The 19,243-nt window shown below is 35.8% G+C and overlaps 1 protein-coding gene across 1 annotated transcript in view; it reads left to right on the forward strand.

Moving 5' to 3' along the window:
* Positions 1-19,243, forward strand: part of LOC116579765 (contactin-6-like) — a 298,551-nt gene that overhangs the window by 216,354 nt on the left and 62,954 nt on the right. The window contains 4 exon segments of the mRNA XM_032325481.1: positions 5,073-5,257; positions 8,948-9,084; positions 10,584-10,713; positions 12,895-13,045. Of these exon segments, the coding sequence (XP_032181372.1) occupies positions 5,073-5,257; positions 8,948-9,084; positions 10,584-10,713; positions 12,895-13,045 (603 nt within the window).

Raw genomic sequence — 19,243 nt, forward strand, 5'->3', positions numbered from 1 at the left:
TTTCAGGACAAAATGGGAAGTTTTCATTAAAATGCATATACATTTTTTTTTTAAGATTTTATTTATTTATTTATCATAGGGAGAGAAGTGAGAGCAAGCACAGGCAGACAGAGTGGCAGGCAGAGGCAGAGGGAGAAGCAGGCTCCCCGCCAAGCAAGGAGCCCGATGTGGGACTTGATCCCAGAACGCTGGGATCATGACCTGAGCCGAAGGCAGCCACTTAACCAACTGAGCCACCCAGGCGTCCCAAAATGCATATACATTTTTATGTAGTCTGTATTTTGCATTTATTCTGTCTGTATATATCACATTATCAGTAATAATCAGGAGGATCATGGCATTCATGTTTAGCAGTGACATAACAAATCTGAAAAAAACTCAGCATTTAATTAGTAACTGTGTAATCTTATAAAACTGCTTGATTTGTCTCCTATTAGTAATTTTAACATAAAATGAAGTGATAAAATACATTTGATAAGACTTTTGTTTTTTAAAACTTTTTCAAAATGTTTGAGTAATTTTTTTGATAGCTTAGTTGCCCTGAGAATTCTGATATATGGAGTGTAAAACGTAATATCCAGAGGGAATCCTCCATATTGTATAATTCAATCACATAGGTAGCATTTAGACCCAGGCATTCAGAACTATTTGCTGAGTCTTTTTTTTTTTTTTTTTTTTGTGGGAGGATTGGTTTGAAAGCAGCAGGAAAATAACTCAAACGAGCCCAAGTCAGGGCGGGGGTGTCATGGGGAAAAAGGAGGGAAAAATGAAACAAGATGAGACCAGGGAGGGAGACAAATCATAAGAGACTCTTAATCTCAGGAAACAAACTGAGGGTTGCTGGAGGGGAGGGGGCTGGCGGGGAGAGGGTGGCTGGGTTTTGGACATTGGGGAGGGTATGTGCTATGGTGAGTGCTGTGAGTTGTGTTAAGACTGATGATTCACAGACCTGTACCCCTGAAACAAATAATACATTATATGTTAATTTTTTTAAAAAGAAGGGGAAAAAATGTATTGACTTACAGAATTGTTCAAGAGAGATTTGGGGAATGACGGGCATCCATCTAGTCATAGTCGTGATCTAGTCATGTAAAGAACTCCAAGTTTCTTTCCTTTGTGGTAACTTTGGCTTTTAAAGATTCTCCATTTGGTGGGAAATTGTTGCCCAAAAGTTCTAAGATTCTATTATACTGTCTGAGCAAACCACAGTGAAGAAAGATTCTCCCTTCAACAGTTCTTCCAAAAGCTGTACCAGAATTGAGTGTGGTTGTCTCTGATAGGTGGCCTTGGTTCCCACAGTTAACAAATCACAGTGACTATGGTGTACCTGCTTCTAATGGCAAGACCTGAATCTTGTATTCTTTCCTGAAGCCAGAGGAATAGTCTTCCCAATTCAAATCATATAAAGATAGGAAGCATTGTTGTTGTTGTTGTTTTTAAGGACAATTAAAATACAAATCAAAAACAAACAAATAAACATGGGCCCACTGCAGATTGAGAATTCAGTACCCTTCTTCAGAATTGAAAGTTGTTATGTTAGAAGCCAATACACTGAATCTTATAACCTTCTCCATAATTAAATGGTTTAGGGAAGAACACTTATCACTTCAACTTCAAATGAGATAAAGGAAAAAAAAATCTAGAGTGTCTTCTTTTTTAAGTGAGAAACTTATCTGTCTCTGTTCAGGCTTGTGTATTTTCTACATTTCTTGCCTTTTGCTGTTATGCTGGTATAATTTAGATCTTGTATGTTCCACAGTCGTGGCTTTCCACAAGGATTCTACTGCTCAGTTTTGGTCTCATATTCCATTAATGTTTAATACCACAGAATACCATTTCTATGTCTGTCTAATGGCTCCATGGACATACCATACTGAGAATTATTTAAGGGTTCCTTACAGTTGATACCATAATTAAAGTAGAAAAAGGGTCAGAGCATATTGGGAATTCTAATAAATGGGTTTTCCAAAAAGCAGACCATGAAAGGATAATCTTTTTGCAAGTGATTTGATAGAAGAGTTCTTAGAAAGAACTCATAAGAGAATGGAGAAGTGGGACAGGGATGGGAGAGTAGCCAAGCCGAGTATGGTATCATGCAAAATTCAAAAGAAGTTAAATTTGCCTCAGTCCTGTAGGGGAGCTCTGGAGAGGGTGCAGGTCATACCCTAGAGATTTCCAACCATTAGAGGCAAGGAGTTGGACTATTTGTACCACAGCACCCCGTCAGTTGTTGATTAAGAGCTGCGCTTAGGGTTGTGTAAATCCCTAGCTGCCTACACCTCTTTCTTTGTGAAGGGAAGATTAGCTACAGCATCTTGAGGGTAGTTGTCAACAAAGAGATACAGATACTAACTGTTGAAGGTAATAACACTTCTTGATCTGGGGTGGCTAAGGGATCAGAAGGCACACAGGTAGAGTACTGATATTTTCTGCTGCATTCTTTCTATTGGAAAGGTATATCTCTAGACATCTGTATCTTTATAGAATACAGTGTCTCATCCATTGAGGGAAATAAGCTTATCCAGAGAGACTTCAGTGTTATCACTGGGTTCTTTTGGGGAAAGTAGGAATAGCTGGGATGGGTCGGACATGTTCTTTTTGCTCCCACTTAATTTGGACATTTAAAATGGACATCTACTCTTGTAAAACCACAAATACTAAAGCTATCAGAAGAGGATCTTATAATAGCCGTGGGTTTTTATTGCCTTATGATAAGTACATAGCTTTTGAGGCAAACTTGGAAACAGATCCTAGCTCTGCCACCTTTGGTTGTAAGAAAAGCAAATGAAATTATCTGTGCATGTTGCACACATCTATAATAAGGAGCACATAGTTTGTGGTTAATAAGCAGTTAAGTTAATAAGCTATTTTTAAGATATTATTATAATTACTATTATTATTATTAAGTGTCAGACTGACTCAGAGATTTAGATATTTAGTTATGTTAAAAATTAACTTCTGTCTTCATAATCAAAATAAAGAACTATGCTATAACTATGGGAAATATATTCAGTCTTTACTGATTTTATTTTTTGTCTGAATGCCTTAGGTTAAAAACTTTTTTTAGGTTACTCTGCATATATTTGTCATAAACCTCAGAGATACATTGTTATAAAAATAATAAAGGATCATGAATTTAGACAGGTGTCAGAGCCTCTGTTTTTCTCTTTGTAAATAAATTTTCTTAGAAATTTTTATTACAGAGGTAATGTATACTTTTATAGGAAAATAATGGAAAATAGAGATAAGCAGAAAGAAAAAATTAAAGGCATTAATATTCTTACTACTCACAGATATTAACTCTTACTATCTTCACATATGCACTACATATATATTTTTTAAAAATTTGGGTGCTAGGGCATATACTATAAAATTCACCCAAATTGGCAAAGATCTTTCTATGTGAATAAATTTTCTTCTAAAACTTCATTTTTATTTGTAGTTTTGTATTCCATAATATGAATTAATAAGAAAACCAGTTATCTGAGGTTAATTGTTGGCAGGAATATGCCATTCTACTGAAATGTCAACCTAAATTTGTGGAAGTGGCACAGTTTTTTAAGAGGACAAAAACTACAGTTTATCATAATAATTATTTTATTTCGTGTTTAACAAAATACAGGTTACTAATCCTGAGAAAAATAGGCAAATCACACAGTGATTGGGGGATATGTTTTCTGACAAATATATGTGCGCACAGGTATGACTTTCTATATTGTATATACCTTTGATTTGCACAGAAGGATCATCGTTTGCCAATAAAAAAATCCCTTGGAGTTCATCAGTTTTGCTTTACTTGAAGTCTTTACTGAGTCACCATCACCAACATTCTGCAGTTTACTGCTCAAACTCAACAGATTTTTGTCAGCAATTTTGCATTTGACGGGATAGTTCCCACATTATTTTTGTTGACTTGAAGAAGTCCCGTAACTTTGACAAAGTTTACAGTGTGGCTTTGCAAAATGATTTACTTTTATTATTATTATTAATTTAAAATATATTTAGAATAGAAACATTTAAATCATCCATAAATCTATAAGGGAATGCAGAATGACTTGACAGTAGGAAAGGAAAGATGTAAATGTAAATAGATTGAGGGTTGATGCTACAAACGATTGGTTTGTTAAGAAATACTTTCCTGCTGTAACTTTACAGATAGGCTGCATTTCTTTATATTATATCTGTAGAAGCAAGGTCTTTCTCACTATGAATTTCTAAATTCATCCCTTATTGATAACACTTAGGTTCAGCTATTTTAAATATATTTTTGCTATTTTAAAAGATACTCATATTAGACTAAAGGTATCAGATATAAGATATTAAGGAACTCCACAAATTCTGACAGGAATAGGGTACAAAATAAAATTATCTTTTGTGGGGAATTTTTTGCTGTTGTTATTTTTGCTTTAGATAAGGTAAAAACGAGTACATTCTTTTGAAAATCGTGAAACCTATGCTCCCAGTTTATATAGGTCTGTTATATAGTACTGGTTCTCCTTGATAATCTAGATCGCCCATCGCATAGGTCTTCAGTTATCTGTTAAATACCAATTTAACTATAGAGAAATCTGTATTTTTGTCTATAAGTATCTATAAGTATAGAAAAAGCTGGTCTACTCTTAAATATCACATGCTTATAAAGAATTTCCTGACCACCATATTTACACTGATATAATCTTGTTACTATTTCTGTTTCCTTTTCCTTTTAAAAGGACTGTTTCCTTTCTTTCATTTACTACAATTTACAAATGTATTATTTTTTATTATTTATTTATTGTATGTTTCTCCACTGGTCTTTAAACGACTCAAGGGCAAAAAACATGTCTATTTTATTTATTGATTTATTCCCTGATTATAACACCAAGACTTACACATGGCAGGCACTTAATAAAGCGTTATAAATTGCTGGATGAGTGAATGGTGAATGATTGCATGATCTGAAAACTAGTCACAATACAATAGATTGATTAAAATTTTTTCCTTAAGAATTTTTCTTAAGGACACTCTTATTTTATCCTGCTATCATATAAAGACTGAATCGTCTTCTATTCTAATGAGGTATAACTGTTTAGTCCAGTTCCTGATATTAGTTGGAGGAGGTTGGATGGAAACCCGTTGCCAGGGAAAGTCAAGTACAGCAAATCCCAAGCTATTCTTGAAATCCCGAACTTTCAACATGAAGATGAAGGCTTCTATGAGTGCATTGCAGGCAACCTTCGAGGAAGAAACCTTGCAAAGGGTCAGCTCATTTTCTATGGTAAGCTAATAGGATTTCAAAAAGTACATGAAATGTTTGGTAATATCCTTCATAGTAAGTAGTGAAAGTCATTAGCATGTTGTAGAAGTGTCATAGGAGAAATAAAGAAGACACATGGCTAGGTGAGGATGCTAACGGGTGGGAATGACCATTTTTAAAATATAGCTTTAATTCCATCATGGCCTTTGCATGCTATTGTTTATTATAATTGCCTTGAAAGTATCAGCAGTGTCACATTAAAGCAATAAAAGTTTATAACACAAAGTACCATAGAATCCAATATATTTCCCATAAAACATGCAGCAAAAGCCCATGACAATCTTAATTATAATTCTAAGTAGCATTCACAAAAGAAGGAGAAAATGACAGGAGAAACATAATACTGAATGGTAGTTTTCAGTTTTTGTTTCTATTTTCCAGATTTTGTCTATTCATATGTAGATAATAGAAAAATAGTCATTACTTCACTTAAAATATATGTTCGTCTCAATTAGCAGAATCTCAAATGAAAGCATGTATTATATAAAAATTGTTTTCATGTCTTCTTTTATCCAGGCCAAAATACATACTTGCATAAAATTTACTTCTTTCTTTTACATCAAACAAACCATAAAATACACCCCAGAATTATCAAAATGTTTGGTACTTTTAAGATATTCTTAACTTCTTTGCTAAATTTAATTTATCTGTACTGGAGAACTTTAAGACTGTATTTATACGTGACCAAAAATACTTTCCTATGTAACATGCTTCTGCGTGACATGTTTACAATCAATGATAAAGTAATTGAAGAAATATTTTTTTTTGTAACTGGAAAAGTCTAAGATGTTGTAATTACCTCACAGGAATGGCGATTGAGTATCCTATGGGGAGAACATATTATGCCTTGGTTATAGTATTTTTCATTTCCTTTAGAATTTCCAATTTTAACCTTGAATTAAAAGTACTATTTTATATATAGAATATGATATCCTTCTTATTATTTCTCTACAATTGTAGCTACACATACACACACACACACACACACACACACACACACACATATGTACGAAGTTTTAAGGAACAATCTTTCGAATCTAGCATCTGTTGTAAATAAAATATTAAGGATGTGACTGGAAGTATTTGTGTGACCCCAAAATATTACAGGCTTTGGCTAGTTTTTAATAGATACTTCATTTTTCTATTAAATAGTCAAAGATATATCTAAATGATTAAACAGAAAATGAGTGTGTCTTTAAACCAGAAATTAATAATAAAGTGCTTCCTTCCACATATCTACAAAAACTGCTAACTTACACAACAGATTTTATAAACATATATTCACATAATTTTTAACAATAGTAAGAGGTAGGAATACATGTCATTAGTCATTTAATGAGTCCAAATGGTCCTTGTGGAATAATAATGAATAATTGGTCAATAAAACAAATATTATGTTTCTTGCTCACCTATTAATTTATTTGTCATTGTAATTGAAAGGAGCAATTCAGTAATTGACTCAATTATCTGAGAATTGCATAAGACCTGAATTTTTTAAGAAAAGAATTGGTTTTATTATATTGCTGTGTTTAAGTTATAATTCAGAGCTATCTCTCTATATTACGTCTTTGAAACTTCCAAAAGAAATCTTAAAGTATTAATATCATTATAGAAAATGAAACATATTCAGAGAAGTTAAATGATTTCCCATAACCATTCAATAAGGAAGAAAATAAAATCTAAAATCCAAGCCCATATGTTTGACCTGAAATCCTAAGTCCTTCCTTTCATGCATTTACTATGTAGTTGAAGATTTAAAACTTTGGTCTTCAGAATCTGAAGCATCCAAAGGATTTACATATAAAATAAATAAATGTGTTTTAAAGTTATAATTACTGCATTAAACAACAATCCATATATATTTCATGCTTTTATAAGCTATATGAATTTTATGTGGTATGAATTTCTTCTCCCAGGCCAAACCTATGTTAAGACAATTTCTAAATAATCATCTACAATTTATAAAATTTTGTTAATATTCAGAAGCATGATTCAATTTCATCCATCATCTACTTCTTCTAAGTCTTCCCTTGATTTGTCCCTTAAAACTTGATGAGCAATAAAAAATTATTAAAAAAAAAAAACTGATGAGCATGATCTGTAAACGGAAGACACCCTTATTTCCACAGATGATAATCCCAGGCTTAGTTTTTACTACAGTGAGACATCCTGATTTCCTTCTTCTCAGTGACCAGCTCCCTAAAAGTCCTTTGGTCTTAATGGAACCAGATGTTGCAGTGGGAAAATCCAGGAAGTCGGACATACTTGTATAACATTTCAAAGACTCTCAGTCCCACTTCTTACTTCAGCCACCGCTGCAGTGAGCAGCTCCATGTTTTGTAGGTGTAACCTGACAGGGTCTCATCTCAGGTGCCACACAAAGTCCACCTTGTTCTCCCCTTCAGCTTTCTTGGTTCTCAGGAGCCTGCTCAGCACTTAAGCATACATAGCCTGGGTGTTCTAATACATATTGTCTCTACCACTCTTGAATGACTATGGACTGGAGCCAGTGAACAAATTCTTCTTCTTCCTTTCCCCGGGTAGGCAGTTATAAAGACCCTTAGAATGTCACTGAAGCTAGAATAACAGTGGCCCATCTCGGTGGCCAACTCAGTAACTGACTCTTGCATTGCCTCCTTCCTTCCTTACTGACTCTTCCTTTTCCTGACCCCCCATCTTAGGGCTGACATTCCCAAACAGACAGCCTGAACACAGCCCCTTGATTGACGATGTGCTTTCAGGGCTTCTGTACTTTTTTGACTATGTCTTCTTGAGAAGGTTCCCTAAAATCCCTGAAAAAATCCTATACCAATATTGGAGGGGGAATTACCTGCAATTAGACATATAAGACATCTAACTTGTAATAGCCTGCAGTTCTGAAGGATATTTCATCTACTCTTACATATCTGAAGCCAGACCTAAATAAAAGAGAGGGATTAAATGACACAGCCAGGTAGCCCCATATTATATTTATGGAAGAAATGTTAATTTTAAAGCATTTAATCTGTACCTCACTTTTTGGTGTCAATGGTAGTAAGGATATTACCACTTTATCCATAAATGGCACTTTACTATAAATGCCTCAGTACTCATTGTCTATCAAAGGTTTTATCTAGGGTTAAAAAAAATTGGACTAAAAAAAAAATTGGACTGTAATCCTACTAAAACGTGATGAGACTCATATTTGAATTGTGCTTCAAACTGAATTGTAATTATATCTGATATAGATACACTTATTTTTAGTTACAACATTTCAGACAAAATATAATCAAAGGCCTTTTGCCCACAGTGGGCTCAGAATTGTATACATTTTCTAACTTGACCTATCCACTAATATTTGCCATGAAATTATTCTCTGGCCTTGTTCTGCATTTGAACTTTTCCCCACAACTCCCAAGTTGCTGTAAAGGTGCATCAAAATGACAAGTGGCAAATATTTATCTTACGCCAAAGGACCACTGATATTTATATCAAGACTTCCGTTACTCCACATTGAGGCTTCTGTATTTCCCTTCCATCAAATCATGTGTTTGCAGCACTTATTGGGCCCAGGAGGCCTTGTCCTTCTGCTTTGTACAGACCTTGGAATGTTGCACAGTATTTTGGATAATTGACTTACGAAGTAGTGGTTCTTGTCTATTTTTGAAACAGCCCCACCCGAATGGGAACAAAAAATCCAAAATACATACCTGTCTATCTATGACAACTTGTTTTGGGAATGCAAAGCTAGTGGAAAGCCAAATCCTTGGTACACCTGGTTAAAGAATGGTGAACGCCTCAATCCACAGGTAAAGTGTCAATGCTAATATTAAAAATTCACCTATTCTCCTAGGGAAATTTTGTTACTACCAGCAACAATGTTTTCAGAATGCTTAGTCAGTGTTAGGAAATGTAGTATACTCTTCATATATACTAATTTATATAATATTTAAATAAAAGTAGCTATTAATATTATCTCCATTGTTCAAATGAGAAAAATTAAGGGTAGAGAAGACAAGCTTAAGGTTACACACTAGTCAGTGATAGATTCACATCCAGATATCACCATCATCTTTATCAGGATCATAAATAATTAACATCCACCAAAGTCTTGTATGTTCCAGGTCCTGTGCACATATTTTTCTATGCATTATCTTATTGTATCCTCGTGACAATTTTGTAAGAGAGATGCTAGTATTATTTCTTCTATAGATGATGAAGATTGGTTTCAGAGAGGTTAAGTCACTTGCCCAAAGTCACACAGTAGCTAGTAATTGTTAGAATTTGTATTCTAAATGTAGTCTGATTCCAGGATCCAAGCTCTTAAACATTATCCAGTATCTTGCTTTTCTGAAAACTAATGACTCTAAAACCATAGGAAGTGGAGAACTGAGGCAGTTATCCACATTTTCAGCCTAAATTATACTTTTGTTCTACAGTATACTGAAAATGAGACAGATTTTTTTTCATCAAATTATCCAAATAATTGTGTTAATTCTCCCTTTTACTTTGTATTTGTAGGCACAGCTAGGGACACAAAGAACATCTGGTGTTTAGAAGCTGAATATAACGCTGTTCTTTGTTTTGGTTTTAGTGGGATTTTCTTCCTGAATACCTTTTGCATAGAGCCTTTTTTGTTTCCTCCAGCCTACTTTTATTATCTTTAAGGGATGGTAATAGGTATACTGAAATATTTTTTTTAAATTATATTTGCTCTATTAAACTATTTCATTATGTGCACTCAAAATTGTATTTCTATCCTCCAAATGGGACTCTGTAACAGATTTTTGGCTGTTTAAGCATACTATGGCAGGCTGCAGAAAAGGAGAATTTAGCTTCTCCAACTTATGACTCAATTAGAACATTATCAAGTCATCACATTTCAAGTCTTTTGGAGACCTTATGATGGAAAGCCAAGGGAATTTCTAACCATTATATTCTTGTCTAGCATTATTATTGACCATATTTTCTAGAATAATTGGAATGGTACAATCTTCCAAATTATTTTATATACCTCATAATAGAACGGTAACATATACTCTATGCAGACAATGCCAATTTTCAAAGAAATGAGATAACATAAAATATACTAACCATTAAAATTATATGAAGGATGTTTCTTTTTTTTTAACTTCAAAAAGCTGCTGAGAATCTTACAGGATATTAAGTTTCATCTTCATAAACATCAGCTCTCATACACGAAAATATTCTATCTTGTAGATATGCACAAATGTTTAATAATGTATTCTGGTTAAGAGAATGCCTACATTAACATACTAGCATTTTTACATGACTTTTCTTTTATTAGGAAAGAATTCAAATAGAAAATGGGACACTTAACATAACTATGTTGAATGTGTCAGATTCGGGTGTCTACCAGTGTGCTGCAGAAAACAAATATCGGATAATTTATGCAAATGCAGAATTGAGAGTATTAGGTAAGTCATTCACTTATAACCAAAAAATTCAAAATGACATTTTAGCAAGCTATGATTATACATAATATGAATCCAATTTTTCTGTAAATTAGAGATTGCTTTCCCTTGACATAATGGGAAATGTTTAAATTAACTTAAAAAAAATGCAGGATCATAATTATTATTCTACTTGAGCAATACATTAGGACTTCCAGAGAAGCCCACTTTTGGGTACATGCAAACCAGAAAAAGTCTCCTCCAAAGCTGATCCTAGCACATGATGTTTTGAGTACAGTTCAAAATTTTCCATTAGAAATGTTTTCACCTGGGGTGCCTGGATGGCTCAGCCTGTTAAGTGGCTGCCTTCGGCTCAGTTCATGATCCCAGGGTCCTGGGATGCATCCCCACATTGGGCTCTCTCCTTCTCTCTTTCCTCCCTGCTCATGCTCCCTCTCACTTCACTATATCTCTGTCTCTCTTTCTCAAATTTAAAAAAAAAAAAAAAAAAAAAGTTTTCACCTGCCAATTAAAGAAAAGAAAGGAAAATCTCAATTTATAATGATTTAAGCAGGTATTTATTTTTTTCTCTTAACAAGAAGTTCAGGGGTGGTAGCTGAGCCATGCGACTGTGATTGATGATGTTCTTCTTTATACTTTTCCCTCATGCGTATAGCCTTGAGGGGATGACTGCTATTGCTACAGAAATAAAGTTCCTACTTAAAGGAGAAGGGGAAGGTAGGGACAAAAGTGACCAAATTTATACCTCTCATTAGAAAATGCAAAATCGTCTTCCATCCTTACAGTAAAATCCTTCTATGCCAGTGACTAGAACCCTGCCACATGATCATCCAGACCTCAAAGAAAGCTGGGCAGATAAGTCCTGGTAGTGAAAAATTAGGGATAGAAGCCATTTGAGAATGATAATCTAAGTGGTATCTGTCACAATAAATAACCATTAGTGTCTTTAGTCACAGATTTTTCTTCATGGTAGGAAAAAAGGAGAGGAAAGAGAGGACAGATCCAGCAAAGAGGCAAGGGTTCAAGAGCTGTTGGACAATGGTCATTGATTTGTTTGTTTATTCTTTGAATCACTACTATTTATTGAACATTTATGTGTACTAAGCACTGAAAATATAATTATCAATACTTAAGTGATCTTTACTTTCATAGAACTTATAGTTGCACTGAGAAAAGAAACCTAAAATTTAAAATATGATTATTACAGTCAATAATTGAGTAGTTGTTGTCAGACTTCATGGCAAGTTGAATATAACCCCAAATTGAGGATGTTCTCTTTAAGCTGAGATCTGAAAAGATAGCACACACAGGTCTGTGGAAGGGCAAAGAAACAATACTTGAAATGTCCAGAGACAAAAGAGTATGGCATATCTGAGAGAATTTCAGCTCAATTAGACTTTAGACTAGGGATGGGGATTAGACACATGGGTTCCCCCATTTATGAAGCTGGAAAAATTCAGAGCAGTCTAATAATTTCTCACTCTCATGAACTAGTATTTGTTCAACATTTATCGAATGGGGACAAAGTTGAAACTGACAAAGACTTTTTTTTTCTTAATTTCTGCTCAGCCTGCCTGCTTTTACAGAAGGCAGAGTATTTCCATTTTGCTGGTTAAAGGTTTGCCTGAAGAAATCTGACATAGTGATAGAGTATTCATGATCTAATTCATTGCTATTCTATATTTCATATTTAAGATCATTACTTTGACTGGAATAGATATGGTGATTTCCCTAATCAGGGTTCAGATCCCCCCTCTGGCTCTTCAGAACCATCTTCACCCTCTTTACTATAAACACTGTTAAGAATGTGACTCTTTGTAACTCGCTTCTTCCCTCAGTCAAACTGGCTTTTGTTAATGCCAATGACTTACACCAAAACAAAAACAGATTTCATTTATTGAATACGTATTCTGTGCCAGGCAGTATGCTATGCTTCTTCACAGATATTATATCATTTAATCTCCACAGTGAATTTCTGAGGTGCTATCTGTTGTCATCTTCATTTTGCAAATGAAAAATAGAACTCCAAAATGCCAAGTTGGTAACTGGCCCTAGAACAGTGTGAGCAAAATAGCTTGAGAGTTCTGGGTACAAATACTAAATTTTGTCTCGTATACCACATCACATTACCGCATGTTAATTAAGGACTTAACTCAACAATTTTGTTTTTAATTTTGTTTTTAGCCTCAGCTCCTGATTTCTCTAAAAATCCCTTAAAAAAAAATTCAATTGTTCAAGTTGGTGGGGATATTACTATCGAATGCAAGCCAAATGCCTTTCCTAGGGCAACTATCTCCTGGAAAAGAGGAATGGAGAGCCTGAGACAAAGCAAAAGGTAAATAAAGCTCTTTTTTGTTCTATTTTGTACTATTTTGTGGTACAGTGTCTTCCAAATCTAAGTCTTCTAAAATTCTCTCCCTTATGATAAACCTAAAACTGGGTACTCACAGATACTGAACATTTCCACATGGTAGCAAAAACTAAAGAACCTTATAAACTTAAGGCCTATTTGTATAATTTTGTTGCAATATATTTAGTGCATGCACTTGTAATATATTTTTAAAAATCCTTTAAGACCTTTTTCCATATTCAGCTTGAAGATTTTTCCTGACCCAGCCTGCTGAGAAATCAGTGAGAAGAGCATTACACAAAAGAGAGAGACACTTATATTCACACACCTGGTGTTGTGGTTTTTAAATAGTCACACAGGTGTTCGCCCCATGACAAAATGAATTCACCACATGAAAAAAATGTAGAGAGGTTCCTGTAGAGAAAGAAGAGAGGTTTCCGTCTATTCTGGATGTGATTGAGAAATCCTGGATCAGCACTGGCATGTTTTCTAGGAGAGTTTAGATAGAGCAAAGCAGGTGTTTTTCTCTACTTAGAATATATTTCATTGAGTTGTACTGGAGAACCTGTACACCTAGAGATGATGAGTGGGTAGTTGAGCTCTATTGTAATGATCCACGTGCACTACTGTGTGATCAGATGCGCAGTGGAATGAGACACGGTGCTGAAGATGTGAAAACGTTTCAGTGAGCTCTTTGCCGGCATTATATGTACCATTAACTCCCATGTGTCCCTGACCAGGTAGCATCAACAAACAAACCAGGCCAGGTAAAAGAAGGGACAGCTGAAGTGTGATGAGAAATGGCAGTCTGCCAATCTTACAAGACAAAGCTGTGATGGCCAGGAGAGTGAGTTCTGCACCAAAGCTACATAGTCACTCCAAATTTAGGCACATGTTGTTTTGTGGGAGGGTAGAACTTCAGACAGGGCTGTAGAACTTCAAACATTTCAAGAAAAACTAGAAACCGGGGTGTTGGCATTGAATTTTCTGAGCCAGTAAAAATGCCCAAAGACTGGATGCAGAGACATCATCTTGTTATTTCTGATCTAGGACTGCTTTTATGGCTAAGGGGGAGAGAAAAGGAGGTTAAAACAAATGGTGCTGGTTGTATAGAGGGCTATCAGAGTTATATCTGGTTCCTCGGAGACCCTCTCCTGACATGACAAGATACACAAAAGAAAGACCTTTCTAGGGCACTCTCTTCCCTTATTGTCTTCTGTCTCCAGTGGTCTCTATAGCCTTAAACTGAAGTTTTTCCCAGGACAGGGATTTTGTCAAATTTATCTGCACGTGCCGTATGCCTTTGGCATAGAACCCAAACTCAAAAACATCCATGGAATGAATGAATGTGTCAAAAAAAAAAAAAGTTTGAATATGTAAGGCATCACCAGCTTTAGAGAAAAGCTCTTCTAGACGAGACACCTTGAGACCGAAGAACAGAAGCTTCAGAGCTAAGGAGAAAGGACAGATGAAGGGAAATCTGTTGCCCTGGCCCTGGTTGGGCTCCTTCCGCGGTGCAGACAGGCCAGGAGATCATTGCAAGCATTCTCAGGAGCTTTGGATATGGATTCCTCTTAGATGTTTCCTCTTTGATTGCTGAAATAGAATTGAGGCTTGAACAACTGCGGTAGAACCGGACAACCCAAGAGATAGCACAGTATCAAACCGCGGTCTGTACTGAGAGTTGAGATAAATTGATTACTTTGTTTCCTAAAGTGACTGAAGGTCCACAACTAAGCAGGAAAGACTGCTGTTTACTTTCTATAACCTTTAAAAACTCAAACACAGTATATGTGGGGAGGAGAAAGAGAGGAAAGAGGATTGGAATAAAATACGAAAAAGAGAGGAAAATAGTTTTGTAGAGTATGAGGAAAACTGCTTTTAAAATGGCTTTTCAGGTTTATGTTTTGCTTTGCCTCACATAGAATGAATTTGGGATCTTTTTTCAGCGTGTGAATAGTCACTCACAGCATATCAGATTAAGCATTGTCTCACTATAATTAAAGGAGTGATCTGTGCGATTTCTATTCACAGATGCTTCTTCTGTAATTCTGTTCTCTCACTGCTATAGGACTTCGTTACAGGTCTCAACAAAAGAAAATAAACAAACAAACAAAATTATCTCCTGAACATGCATCTTAAAAAATTGGAAAAAAAATAAAGTTAAGCCCCAAAGTACATGGTAATTACAGAGGTATATCTCTGCCAGTTATAGATTACCTTAAGCAGTAATTTGCAAAGGTCACACAGCCAGTTCGGTGAGACTTTGTGTCTCTGCATGATTTCTGTCCTGTCCCCTCTTCTATTGCCTTCTGACCTGATGGTTTCATTAAGTGCATGGTTTCATGCTGCTTACTGGGAAATGCAGCACCTGGGCTTCAGTTTGTGTTGACTTAATGGCTTTTTTGTCATCTAATCGTAGAGATTTCCAAAGACATTGAAGGTAAAAATTAGAGTTGTGATAAAAAGAAAAGAAGGAAAGAAAGGAGGGAGCTAGGAGAGGAAAGAAAGAAGGAATTTTATAGAACCAGGTCCTAAACTCAAAGACAGAACGTTGAGTCCCAATATACATTTTTAAACGCCACACTGCTTATTTCACTTAAGCAGAAAAATAAATGGAATTCCTACCCTCTCATATCTCGTTAAAACATGACATAGTTGTATACGTAGAAGGATTTAAAGAGTCACAAATGGAAACCACTTAAATATTTACAATGATTCCAAGTAGGAATAATTTTTAGTTCTTGACCTTGGAAATACCCATGTGGGAAAATGCACATTTTAACTTTCTGTTATAAAACTTCTATATGGTCCTGTCTACTTTGAAATTTCATTGTCACTACCTCTTGCTTTCAATAAAGGGTAACTACCTAGAGATGGTTGAAAGGACTCTAAAGAAGCCTATTCAAAGTAATCTTACTGTATTATCTACTTATAAAAAAATAGTGGCAATATATATATTTTGACAATTTCCTCCACTCTTACGTGGATTGAGACAGGATACATCACCTAGGTAGTAAATGATAAAGCTTGGACTCTATGCCAAGTTGCCCATCTCTGTTGCCAGATTTTTTCCACTCAACAGATAATGGAAAACATATTTGATTCTTTATTTTTTGAAGGGCTGTTTTCACATGATTTAACCTAATTTCATGTATTGGTAATTTAAGTCAAGCAACAATTCTGAGAGAAATTAACATGTTTCTAATGGGTCTGCTTGCAACAATTGAAGTCTTGACTGTTTTATGATTTCTGTTTTTGTAAATGCCTGTATTCATGGCATGCTGTCCAAGGAGAAAAGTTTTCCTACAACTAAAAATAGGTGGATAGCATTACAGAGTCCAAAGTCTGCCTGGTTTCCTGCTGGGAATGTATGGTTTTATGACATCCACCTCATTCTTTTGGTACTACAAGTTATTTAGCAATAGCATCTCTAGTAGCAAAGGTATGTTCCTACGGGGAAAACGGGGATGTATTGCAAAGAGCCCTGCCTTGGGAGTTAGAAAACAGGGATTTTGATCCCAGTTCTATCACTGTTGAGTGACCTGACCTTGGATAAAACCACTAGCATAATCTTGGTTTTGGGTTTTTTTTTTTGTTGTTGTTGTTGTTTCTTTTGAGGTCGCTGTTTTCTGGATTTATTTAAACAGTATCCCCATGCAGTGACTGCCAGCATAGAGATTATATATTAGAAATCAATGTAAAACATTAGTGTGCCAGGTTAAAATTGCAGCTCCTATCACAGTTATAATTTTATATATATTTCACCGATTTCCTCAGGTGACCAAGTGATTGAGCCAGACAATTGTAATTGCTATAAATTGTCAAAACAGCCCAAACGATCTGATTGGATGGGTTCACAGGTTAGAGAACCCTGGCAGCTGAACTGTAGCAAGCAAGACAGCCTAGTGAGCCCCACTCTCCTTCACCATCACAGACCCAGCACCCAGCTCCAACCCGGGATATAATAGACATTCAATAAATATTTTCTGTGTTGCTAAATTAATGAAGGTTAAAATTTACTTTGCTTTGTTTGTATCTACCTGACTTAAGACAAAACTTACTTAATAATTTATAGGCCCGTGATGTGCTCATTCTATGAATATTTAATGAACACCTTTTATGTTCCAAATACTAAACTAGGTATTTGTGAGCAAAATGTTAAGCTAGTCAAGAATGTGACACATATTCTCCTTCCATAAGAAAACTTTTTTTTTTTTTTTTTTAAGTTATTGGGACTCAGATGATCTGGGTTCAAGTCCCAACCCTACTTCTCATATCATTGATAAATTCTAGCAAGTCCTTTAACTTCAGTAGTCCTCAGTTAAATCACTTGAAAAACAGGGAAAATAGTACCTGTCTCTCCCATATGGTTGTATGACACTGAAAAGACAGCATGTGTGGAAAGGCTGGGTGATCTGTATCCTCTCCTGCCATTGGCTGCCTTTATTGCTGTGATCCTATTTTCTTTTTTTAAAGATTTTATTTATTTATTTGACAGACAGAGATCACAAGTAGGCAGTGAGGCAGGCAGGGGTGGGTGGGAGGGCGGGGAAGCAGGCTCCCCGCTGAGCAGAGATACAGGGCTCCATCCCAGGACCCTGGGATCATGACCTGAGCTGAAGGCAGGGGCTTTAACCCACTGAGCCACCCAGGCGCCCCTGTGATCCTAATCTTTATGTAAATCCCAGTTATACATTCTTACCTCTTCAGCCAAGGTAAAAACCACAAACTTGACCACAGAAAGTCAAGATGAATACAGATTAAGCTTATTTCTGTAAGGCATTCTGCGGGACTGAGGGAATCAATTCCACATCTGCTAAGTTTGATTAATCACTTCTTTTTTTTCCTTGTGGATCCACTTAGCAAGTGAACTGACAGCAATCAAAGGCCTAGATTTATCTCCTTGTGCTCTGTGACTGCTGGCTGCCTGTTCAGGGCTCACCTCCTGAATTTAATAGGAAATGTTAACCCACTGGACAGACAGCTCAAAGTTGTCCCCTGACGGGCAGCATTAAATACCATGCCTAAATCACCTGAGATTTTGTCAGAGTGCACAGTCTCTGAGCAATAAAAATAAAGAGATAGAGTGTTTTTCCTATTAATGAAAGATAGCTGAATTAATAAGTAATCTACCACATTTCTTCCTCATCTGTCAGAAAAGAAAAAGAAAACATCCACCACATTTCTCGTGTCCCAAGATAAAATAAAATAAAGCAAAACAAAACAAAATAAAATAAAATCCAGTTATATTTCAGACAAGTTGGTCATTAGTAATGAATGAAGGTGCCATTTTAAGCACCTTCTATATGTCAATCAGTATAACAGATACTTTATATATCTCCAAATTAAAGTATACTTCTTTTCTTTCCTTTCTTTTTTTTATTGTGTTATGTTAGTTACCATACAGTACATCATTAGTTTTTGATGTAGTGTTCCATGATTCATTGTTTGCATATTACACCCAGCGCTCCATGCAATCTGTGCCCTTCTTAATACCCATCACCGGCTACTTCTTTTCATATGCAGATACATTTCTGAGGAACACGGTTGTCACATATGGTTATGTTTCTACCACTTTTACCTTAGCATTCTCAAAGAGGTAAATACAAAGATGCTTTCTAATTCACTAAATATCAAACTGAAAATTAGAGGTTCTACCTCTTGGCATTTGTTCTCCAAATGTGATCATATTTCCCCAATTTGATATAAAAGAACTGCTGAGTGCCCTAGGACCAATTGTATTACCTCTATCCAGTTGGGGTTGCAGAGACAGACAGAGAGAGAGAGAGAGAGAGACGGTGGAGACAGGTGCAGAGTTACAAACAGACCTTCTCAAATCCATGAATCTTGTGTGCTTTATCCCTTAGTAATGATACTGTTAAACCCTGTGTGGCTCTGGACCTTTGGCACAATGCATGTACTTTATGGGAGCATATGAACCCCTCAGATAGTAGGGAATCTAGAGGTGGTGCTTATCAGTACTTTTGCCTTCTAGCCCAAAATTTAGTAGGCCCACCATGTGCATGCCACTCCAGCACCTTGAGACCTCCCTCCTGAACACAACAGTTAGCTGTGGGAAAGGGCTGGGGGGAGAGCAAGGGGAGTTGAAAGGTGGCAGTGAATCAGTGGAGAGAGGAAGAAGAGACGAGAGAGAAAGAAGACAAAGAAGGATGAAAGAGG

Source organism: Mustela erminea, chromosome 1 (genome assembly GCF_009829155.1).
Source record: "Mustela erminea isolate mMusErm1 chromosome 1, mMusErm1.Pri, whole genome shotgun sequence".
Classification (NCBI taxonomy): Eukaryota; Metazoa; Chordata; class Mammalia; order Carnivora; family Mustelidae; genus Mustela; species Mustela erminea.